The sequence below is a fragment of the Hyperoodon ampullatus genome, assembly GCF_949752795.1.
Source record: "Hyperoodon ampullatus genome assembly, chromosome: 6".
Taxonomy (NCBI): Eukaryota; Metazoa; Chordata; class Mammalia; order Artiodactyla; family Ziphiidae; genus Hyperoodon; species Hyperoodon ampullatus.
In genome coordinates, this window is record NC_136919.1 from 30,309,790 (window position 1) to 30,320,853 (window position 11,064).

The following is an 11,064-nucleotide window of genomic DNA, read 5'->3' on the forward strand; positions in this document are numbered from 1 at the left end:
TTGACTTCCTGATTGAAATTTTCCTTATTGATGATGACAAATTCCTTCAAATATATATTACTAATGCTATCACCAAGCTAGAGAAGCATTTAAGCACAGACTACAAGTTGATGTGAAGAAAAAATACCAGAAAATATAAAGGGAGAGAATCTTATGTTTTATATATAATATGTAATGTTAATCACTCTATGCATATATGCAAATGACCATGACATGATAAAATGTTCCAGGCAAATTTGACATCTGTAACAATTTTTTTCTTCCTGGGATTTTCCTACTACCCCAAAGTTGAGGTCATCATATTTGTGCTGTGCTTGCTGATATACCTGATCACCTTGCTGGGTAATATAATGCTGATCTCCATCACCATCCTGGATTCCAGCCTATACACACCCATGTACTTCTTCCTCAGCAACCTCTCTTGTTTAGATGTCTGGTACACCTCTTCTGCTTTCCCTCCAATGCTGATAAACTTTGTTTCAGGGTAAAACACTACCTCATTCTCAGGGTGTGCCACTCAGATGTACTTCTCTTTTGCCATGCACTCCACTGAGTGTGTGCTCCTGTCCATGATGGCGTATGACTGATATGTGGCCATCTGCAACCCCCTGAGATACCCCATCATCATGAACAAGAGGATTTGTATGCAGATTGCAGCTGGTTCCTGGGTGACAGGCTGCTTCACTGCCCTGGTGGAACCAGTGTCTGTATTGCAGCTGTCTCTGTGTGGTAGTAGTGTCATCAATCATTTTGCTTGTGAAATTCTGGCTGTCTTAAAACTTGTTTGTGTGGACACCTCCATGGTGCAATTAATCTTGCTGGTGATCACCGTACTTCTTGTTCCTATGTTGATGCTTTTAATTTATATCTCTTTATGCTTTCATCCTCTCCAACATCCTGAGAATCAGCTCAGTGGATGGTCAAAGCAAAGCCTTTTCAACATGTGCAGCCCATCTGACTGTGGTGGTTTTGTTCTATGGGACAGCTCTCTCCATGTACCTGAAGCCCTCATCTGTAGATTCACAGGAAATAGATAAATTTATGACTTTGGTATATGGTGCGTTAACCCCCATGTTGAATCCTATAATCTATAGTCTACGAAACAAAGAGGTGAAAGCAGCTTTGAAAAAATTGCTGTTTAGAAATTCTTTGGTAATGTTTTAATTTCTATCTTCAGATAATATGGGAGCAAGCACACTCATCTGGATAATCTCCAACATTATCCAGAAAATTGCAAAGTGGTTGGACTAAACCAAACCCTGGAAAATACTCATTTTTGATAGGAGTTCAACATTAAGTCCAATATCTTGGTTTACCTTGTAAATAAAACTTTTGATATTAATAAATAATTTAGGTAGAATGAATCATGTTTCTGGAGAAGTATTTAGCATTCACTGAATATTAATATAACATTAAAATTAGATGATTGCTTATTTTTTCATATTTTGCTATATCATCTAAGTGTTCAACTCTAGCAGCACCATGACAATAACTAATATACCAAGAGTGTAAGATATTAAGCCTAGTATATTTTGAAATAATTTATCCTCGTATGATTTGTAATTATGTCTGAAATTATGAAGAAATAGTATTTTTATGTAAGTGTGGATATAGTTCGAGGTATACCAGTTCATAAAACCAAGACACCATTAATTTTATAAATTTTCCTACTCTAAATGTTAAAATGTGAAATCTGTTAGATTTGATAAACTACCACATGAATGATTTTGTTTATTTAGGATGTATATGTGGGGGATGGGTAAATATCTGTGTATGTTCAAAGACATCATGACAAGGATTTGTGCATTGTAATCCTGTATATAAAGTGGAGTAAAGGAATAGCATTCAGGAGATCTTAAAGTATCCATGGTTATAAGGTCAAGGTACTCTCATATTGTACTCTGAATGTCTAAGTGAATTCATCAACATGTACACACACACACAACACACACCATGTTACTTATTTTTCTTAGAGCATGCTGAATTGAGCAATTATGGCTAAGAAACAACAGATTTCTACCCTGTAGAGATTACACTGCAAAAGAAATTATTTATTAATGTACACACATATTGTGTGAAAAGATTCATGGATATATTTGACATATGTGAGCAAAATTACATAAATTATAATTACACCAATATTGCATATTAACCAGTTTATCCTTGTCTTTTCCACCCTCACTGGAGCTGGGAAGTTATGAGGCCAATGCGTGTACATTACTTCCTCTTTATCAGAGAGATGTCTTTGGGGTATATGTGGATGATGGCTTTATTCTATGGAGAAGGTGACTCTTGCTAGCATTGACATAATCCCCTTAAATTTTAGACTTAGAGAAGGTGAGACAATTATAGATAATTATAACAAAAGGTCCCATTCTGAACAAGACAGAACTTGCAAGGAATGATTCAGTTGAGGGTGAATGGATTGATGAAGGAACCGTGTCGGAGGAAAGAATTCAATGTATAGGAACTGTGCTGGTGTTCTTAATCCAAGTACCCTTAGTATACATGAGAAAATCTTTTCTTTCTCAGGTGTTAGATGAACAGTTCTATTAATTCAGAATCTCTCCAAAGGTAGAGACTGGGGATTTGTATCATAATAAAAGCAAAACAGTTATTCTGATTTGTGCCCTTACTTCCATTTCACTACCAGACGACAACAACCATGGTGTGATGTTATTTGGTTGAAGAGGATGAACTGTTAACCCTATTACCCACCCAATCTCTACAATCACTTACAACAAAACATTTACCTGATTTCAAGTAATCACAAACATTGAGCCTATAAATATCCATCTTATTTGTTTATGTGGGTGAAAATAAAATCTGTAGTTTTATGCCTCATCAGCTCTAGTGAGCATGTGCTATCATCTTCAACAACTTTGTAAGTGTTTTAAAGGGATATGGATGAGCTAGTTATTGCCTGAGAGGCCAACCAGCTGTCCAGAGGCAAAACCCAATAAAATGGCTCGTAACCCGCCTGGCTGAATCATCATAGGCCTAGAGAGGGTCCTCAGATTTCAGGTGCTTCAGCAAGAGTCATCTTGTCTAAACAACTAGATCCAGGATGGCGTAAATTTCTGCATCATCCAAATATGTTTTGTTCTGTCTTCCAAGGATAGAACTGTATATGTAATCCTGAACTGCATTTTGATTACTTCTTTATCATTCTGTGTTTCATTATGAGCAACCTCCACTGTTACAGCATTCTTTATCAATAGAGGAAACAGTTCATTGAAAAGCAGTTTACAAAACTGTATCACATTTCAGTCCTGCTTCTCTGCAGTACCATCCACATCACACCTTGCAATATTTACATTCAGCATCCTTAGATGGTTCACTCACACAGGTGATTAATTTCAACAGATGAGTAACTTAAACCCCTTGTGGGAAACTTAATATTTTAACTCTAAGGGAGCAACTTTGATTCAAGGTCTTAAGGAACATCTCACTGTGACCCACTCCCAAGTACCATTTCCAAATATAGTCATATGAACTCAAAGGAAACAAATGCTTGCCTTTGCAATCACACAATAAATGGGAACTTAAGCATGTCACGAGATTCCTGAATGTCTTATTAAAGTCTTTTTCTAAATATCTCTGTTTTTCTTTTCTTCAGGTGAATAAGATTTTACATGATTTCTGATACGGTCTTTTTTTTCCATTTCACTAATTTCCCACAATCTGAGAACATACTAATACCTGTGCTACTTTACTTGTTTTAAGCTATCCTGAAACTTTCCAAAATCATCATGAAAATAAGGATCACCTGGAATGCTTGCTAAAAATATCATGCAAATGTTCAACTTAGATCCAAATCAGAATTTCCAGAGGAGATATATGTTAATCTGTATGTTTTATAACACCTGGCAATTCTTATTATGTGAGAATTATGGGAACTCTGACTCAGAGCATTAAATGGAAGAGACTGAACCCTATTACTTAATGCTTTTAGAATCAGGGTGGGGGATATATTAAGTGTCAAGGAGATGAGAATATCCCAGCTCAGAACTGATCAGAATTTAGGAAAACTATATGCAGAGCTTTGTTATAAAGTGTTAGGGAAAGGGAGAATCCATTTAATAATGTGAAAAGTTTGAGTACACAACCCTTGGGACTCTGTTCAAAGAAAAACTGGATAAATACAAGGTTTCATTCTGTCTTATTTGCTGCAGCTCTCATTTGTGTAGAGAAAAAAGTAAAAACCAAGTTAATCCATTTAATTTACAAATACACTCTATATATACTAGAAGGAAGAAATATTTAAAGGCCATTTAAATATGCTTAGTTTATTTTTTAATAAATCACTCTAGTGAGACCTCCTATCAGTAAAAGACAAGCACAACAGAATGATCCTAGAAGCCAGAGTGAGAAAAGCAGAGTCTGAGACCTTAATTTGGTATCGATAGCTCTCTTCCTTAAGATGTGAATCATGTTCACATATCATAGTATTATTAAAAGTTCTTAAAAATCATCACATGTTGTGCTAAGATCATTTTGTGGGGAATAATTTTAGAGTCAGGAAGATTTTAGAAACCTACTGTAGTAATTTGGAGAAAAGATGTTATTCCAGGCCAGAGTGATAGTTGTGGAGATGGTGAGAAATAGTCAAATTCTGGATATATTGAAAAGGTAGGCAATAGGATTTCCAGAAGGACTGGATATGGGTGATAGAGGAAGAGAGGCATCAAGAATGACTTCAGGGTTTTCAGACTGAAAAGTGAGAAGGATACAGCTATGACTCACTGATTCAAGAAAGTCTGTAATTGAAGTGGATCTGTGGGAGAATACCGGGCATTCATTTTAGACATGTTAGGTTCAAAGTATCTATTAAATATGACAACTACATGGAAGAATATACAAGTCATGTGTTTAGAGAAGAAGTCTGGGCTAGAGATACAAATTTGGGAGCCATTAGCATATGGATGATATTTAAAATCAATAAGATCACTAAGGTAGTGAATATAGACAATAAAAGAGAAGAGGTTGAGCCCTGGAACATCGTATCAGCAAAATGCAGTATTGCAGATTTTTATTTGTCACCATGCAGGAGTGACAGATGATAGTGTGACCTCTTCATCCTCTATGTCTGATTATAGATCTGGGCACACTACTGTCCACCCTTTCCACACAGTTGCCATTCTGTATCTAATTATCGTTATATTAGCTACATATTTATTCATATGGATTTGAAAATATATACCCTAATCATTCCTCTATTCAAGATTGTTTCTAATCACTGCCTATTATAACTAATGCTTAAATGAACACATTCCTATGTTTGATTTTTCACTTATCTTTTATTATATCTTAAAATCAATTCCCAGGAGTGGGTTTACTTCATCAAAGGCAATGAACAATTTTATGGCTCTTGACAGAAAAGTTTTATAGTATCTTCAGTATGGTATTAGTGGGTATTCAGATGAAGTGGGGAATTTGAGAAGAATTGGGCATGCCTCTAAGACTTGAAAATACATATAAAATAGGAAATAGAATAATAGAATAATAGCTAGAGCTATTATTATCAAATGTTGAATAAAAGTTGTGAGAGTGTACATTCTTGTCTTGTTCCTGATCTTAGACGAAATGCTTTCAGCTTTTCACTGTTGAGTATGATGTTGGTGTAGGTTTGTCATATATGGCCTTTATTATGTTGAGGTTTGTTCCCTGTATACACACTTTGTTAAGAGTTTTTATCATAAATGAATATTGAATTTTATCAGAAGCTTTTTCTGCATCTATTGAGATGATCATGTGGTTTTTTTCCTTCAACTTGTTAATGTAGTGTATCACGTTGACTGATTTGTGGATACTGAACCATCCTTGCATCCCTGGGATAAATCCCACTTGATCATATTATATGATCCTTTTAATACACTGCTCAATTCAGTTTTCTAACATTTTGTTGAAATTTTTTGCATCTATGTTAATCAGTTATACTGGCCTGTAATTTTCTATTTTTGTGATATCTTTGTCTGGTTTTGGTATCCGGGTGATGTTGGCCTCATAGAATGATGAGTTTGGAAGCAGTCTTTCCTTTTCAATTTTTTGGAATAGTTTGAGAAGGATAGGTGTTAACTCTTCTTTAAATATTTGGTAGAATTCTCCTGTGAAGCCATCTGATCCTGAATTTTTGTTTGTTGGGAGTTTTTAATTACTGATTCAATTTCATTACTGGTAATTGTTCTCTTCATATTTTCTATTTATTCCTGATTCAGTCTTGGACATTGTACATTTTTAGGAATTTATCCATTTCTTCTAGTTTGTCCATTTTATTGATGTACAATTGTTCATAGGAATTTCTTATGATCCTTTGTATTTCTGTGGTGTCAGTTGTAAATTTTCCTCTTTCATTTCTGATTTTATTGTACTGGTCCCTCTCTCTTTTTTCCTTGATGAGTCTGGCTAAGGGTTTATCAATTTTATTTATCTTTTCAAAAAAGTAGCTTTTAGTTTCATTGATATTTCCTTTTTTTTAGTCTATTTCATTTATTTCTTTTCTGATATTTATTATTTCTGCTACTACAATGGAAATAATAAATATTGAGTTTTGTTTGTTCTTCATTTTCTGCTTCCTTTAGATGAAAGAATAGATTTTTATTTGAGATTTTTCTCGTTTCTTGAGGCAGGCTTGTACCTCTATAAATGTCTCTCTCAGAACTGCTTTTGCCATGTCCCATTTATTTTGGATCATTGTGTTTCCATTTTCATTTGTCTCCAGGTATTTTGTTTTTAACTTCTCTTTGATTTCTTCAGTGATTCATTGGTTGTTTAGTAATATATTGTTTAGACTCCACCTGCTTGTGTTTTTGCAGGTTTTTTTCCTTGTAGTTAGTTTCTAGGTTCATATTGTTGTGGTTGAAAAGATGCCAGATATAATTTCAATCTTTTAAAATTTATTGAAACTTGGTTTTTGGCCTAGTATGTGATCTACCCTGGAGAATGTTTTATGTGCACTTAAAAGGAATGTGTAGGGCTTCCCTGGTGGTAGAGTGGTTGAGAGTCCACCTGCCGATGCAGGGGACACAGGTTCGTGCCCTGGTCTGGGAAGATCCCACATGCCGTGGAGCGGCTGGGCCTGTGAGCCATGGCCGCTGATCCTGCGTGTCCGGAGCCTGTGCTCTGCAACGGGAGAGGCCACAACAGTGAGAGGCCCGCATACCACAGAAAATAAATAAATAAATAAAGGAATGTGTATTCTGCTGCTTTTGTATGGAATGCTCTATATATACCTATTAAGGTCATCTGCTTTAATGTGTCATTAAGCCAGTGTTTCCTTATTGATTTTCTCTCTGAATGGTCTTTCCATTGATTTAAGTGGGGTGTTAATTTCCCCTACTATTATTATGTTACTGTCAATTTCTTTCTTTATGTTTGTTAATATTTGCTTTATGTATTTAGGTGCTTCTATGTTGGGTGCACATATATTCACAATTGTTTATAACTTCGTGTTGGATTGGTCCCTTGATAATTATATAACATACTTCTTTACCTCTTGTTACAGTCTTTGTTTAAAGTCTATTTGTCTGACATGAGTATTGCTACCCCAGCTTTCTTTTTGTTTCCATTTGTATGGAATAACACTTTTCCATTCCCTCACTTTCAATCTGTGTGTCTTTAGATCTGAAGTGAGTCTCTTGTAGGCAGTATATATATGTGTGTATGTGTGTGTATATATATATATATATATATTTATATATACACACACATACACACATACACACACACATACACATGGGTGTATACATTCAGCCACTCTATGTCATTTGATTGGAGCATTTAGTTTATTTATATTTAAAGTAATTATTGAGATGTATGTACTTATTTTGCCCTTCTTAGCCCTTATATCAGAAGACATGAAAAATAAAACTGAATCAATTGCTCAAAATGTCTTGAATAAATGCCATTTTAAACAGAAGCCTTTAATTTCTTCCACTTTCCTTAGTTTTATTTTTTCTGTATATTTTTCCTTAAAATAGTTAGGTTTTGTGTTTTTATACTTTTTAATAATTAACATATTTAAAACCACTGGTACAAGAAGGAGACATCTTCAAGTTCAATTTCAGGACAATCTGGGAGATTATTCCTGAAGATGCTGGTGGGACTGTAAATTGGTATAGCCACTATGGAAAGCAGTATGGAAGCGCCTTAAAAAATTTAAAATAGAGCTACCATATGATTCTGTAATCCCATTCCTGGGCATATATCCGGAGAAAACCGTAATTCTCAACAATACATGCACCCCAGTGTTCATTGCAGCACTATTTACAATAGCCAGGACATGGAAGCAACCTAAATGTCCATCGACAGATGAATGGATAAAAAAGATGTGGTGTGTATACACACACACACACACACACACACATAATATTACTATTATATTACTATTATTATATAATATTATATAATATTATTATATTACATATATATTACTATTATATGTAATATATATTACATATATATAATATTACATATATATAATATTACTCAGCCATAAAAAAGAATGAAATAATGCTATTTGCAGCAACATGGATGGACATAGAGATTATCATATTAAGTGAAGTAAGCCAGACAAAAGACAAATATCATATGATATCACTTATATGTGGAATCTAAAAACAATTATGCAAATGAACTTATATACAAAACAGAAATAGACCCACAGACATAGAAAACAAACTTATGGTAACCAAAGGGGAAAGAGGGGAAGGATAAATTAGGAGTTTGGGTTTAACTTATACACACTACTACGTATAAAACAGATAACCAACAAGGACCTACTGTATAGCACAGGGAACTATATTCAATATTTTGTAATAACCTATAAGGGAAAAGAATCTAAAAAAGAATATATATATATATATACACACACATACACATATACATATATATATAAAAAACTGAATCATTTTGCTGTACACCTGAAACTAACACATTATAAATCAACTATAATTCAATAAAAAATAAAATTAAAAAAAGAGGAGAAAATGTTATAAAAATGTTATTAATATTATGAATGCACTAGCTAATTTGAAAATCTTGTTGCAATGGAAGATTTTTTAATAATAAAAAATATATTTTTGAGCCAACAGTCGTATCACACTCCGTGTTAAAACACATGAATCATTCCTGTTAAAGTCAGAGTCAAGATAAGGGTAGCTTCTAAAACTGTTGTTATTTAGCATTAATTATGAATAATCCAGCTTATGCAAATACATGAAATACAAACTTAGGAGTATAAGTATAGGAGTAGAAGAGGAAGTTATCAGTACTAGTAGCCATTTTTAAAAAAGAAAATAGAATCAACCAAAAAGACTATTATAAGTAGTAAAAACATTCAATTAGTTACCTGGCTACTTAATAATAATATATAAGATTAATAGCTTCTCTATAAAAAAAAATTGCTTAGAAATTATCACCAAAAAGTCAAATAACATAATAAACATAAAATATTAAAAGCATATTAAAGATATTGAAATATCAAAAACCTGTAATTTATATGAGGTAGTGATAACTTAATATAGAAAGAATTCTTATAAAAATAAAAAGAATTTCCAATTCATTTACTTTGCACAATTTCCAATTGAAACCCAATTAGAAAATGGATAATCAAATAATAAGGAAAAATCACAAACTGAGATATAGAATAGAAAATTCATACATGAAAATATGGTTAGTTTCACTCTTATGCAATTAAACACTAATAAATTCAGAAATGAAATGTTATTTTAATCAATTAAAAATGCATGTAAACTTATGGGTAACTGATGATAATGGCAGTTGCTTAAATCCACATTTCCTTACATATCCTCCAAAAACAATACAGAATAACAGAAGAACAAATAAAGCTATTCAAACCTACAAAACCAGAAGACAGAACATGACCAACCTTGAAGTACCGATAAGCACAAAATTTAACACTAAATCATAGCATCTCTCATGTTCTCACTGAATCTTTTCACAGAGAAGAGACTAGCATGGAAAAGAGAAGGGGAATACAAGCAGCAAGTTTAAGATTGACCTAAAACCAAAACACAGCCCTGAATACAGGTGGGACACAAAAGTGTGTATAAGTTGAGGTGACTGTCTTCTAAAGTCATAGATTTGGGGTAAAAAGTAAATGAAAAGGAAGGGAGAGTCACCTTTGGGGATTTAGAAGTAAAAGAGCAAAGAAGCAAAAAGGAAAATTGGGGTCATGCTAAATAAAAATGTTCTAAAATAGGGACTTCCATGGCGGTGCAGTGGTTAAGACTCCACGCTCCCAATGCAGGGGGCCTGGGTTCAATCCCTGGTCAGGGAAGTAGATCCCACATGCTTGCCACAACAAAGAGTTTGCATGCCACAACTAAGGAGCTGTGAGCCGCAACTAAAGAGCCCGCGAGCAGCAACTAAGACCTGGCACAACCAAATAAATAAATAAATAAATAAAATAGTTTTAAAAAGTGTTCTAAAATATCGGAGGGCCTACAATTCCTTCCTACTTAGATAAGATAAAGGAGAAAAAAAGACAAGGAGGGCCAGAGAGCCCTCAGGACAAGGGTAAAGTGGATTTAGCAAGCTAATGCTGTTAGAAGGTTCTCTCTCTATTTCTGCAGAAGGGGAAGGGGAAGAGGGAGTCAAAGCAATTATTTAAGGAAATTCTACTTCAAAACACAGACAGATGAGGACACTCTTGGCCTACAAATCATATAAATGAATCCAAATTATGAAATAAATATTGAAAGTAGACTATATTCAAAACTATTATAAAATGAAATAGAAAATGAGAAACAAAATTCCTCAGCTGATGGAAACTTCTGCCCTTCATCCCAAAGAAGGAGAAGGAGAAGGGGGGGAGGGGGGAGGGGGAGGAGGAGAAGGAGAAGGAGAGGAAGAGGAAGAGGAAGAAGGAGGAGGAGGAGGAGGGGGAGGAGAAGAAGAAGAAGAAAAAGGAGAAGAAGAAGAAGGAGAAGGAGAAGAAGGAGAAGGAGAAGAAGAAAAGAAGGAGGAGGAGGAGGGGAAGAAGGAGGAGGGGGAGGGGGAGGAGGAGGGGGAGAGGGAGGAGGGGGAGGGGGAGGAGGAGAT

General features: G+C 34.5%; 1 protein-coding gene across 1 annotated transcript; it reads left to right on the forward strand.

Annotated features, from left to right (window-relative positions):
* Positions 1-221: 221 nt before the first annotated feature.
* Positions 222-1,181, forward strand: OR13F1 (olfactory receptor family 13 subfamily F member 1; the record flags this gene model as incomplete). The annotated part of the gene is given in 5 exon segments (XM_079706688.1): positions 222-485; positions 489-584; positions 588-872; positions 874-1,144; positions 1,147-1,181. Coding segments are annotated over 5 exon segments (951 nt in total).
* Positions 1,182-11,064: the final 9,883 nt, after the last annotated feature.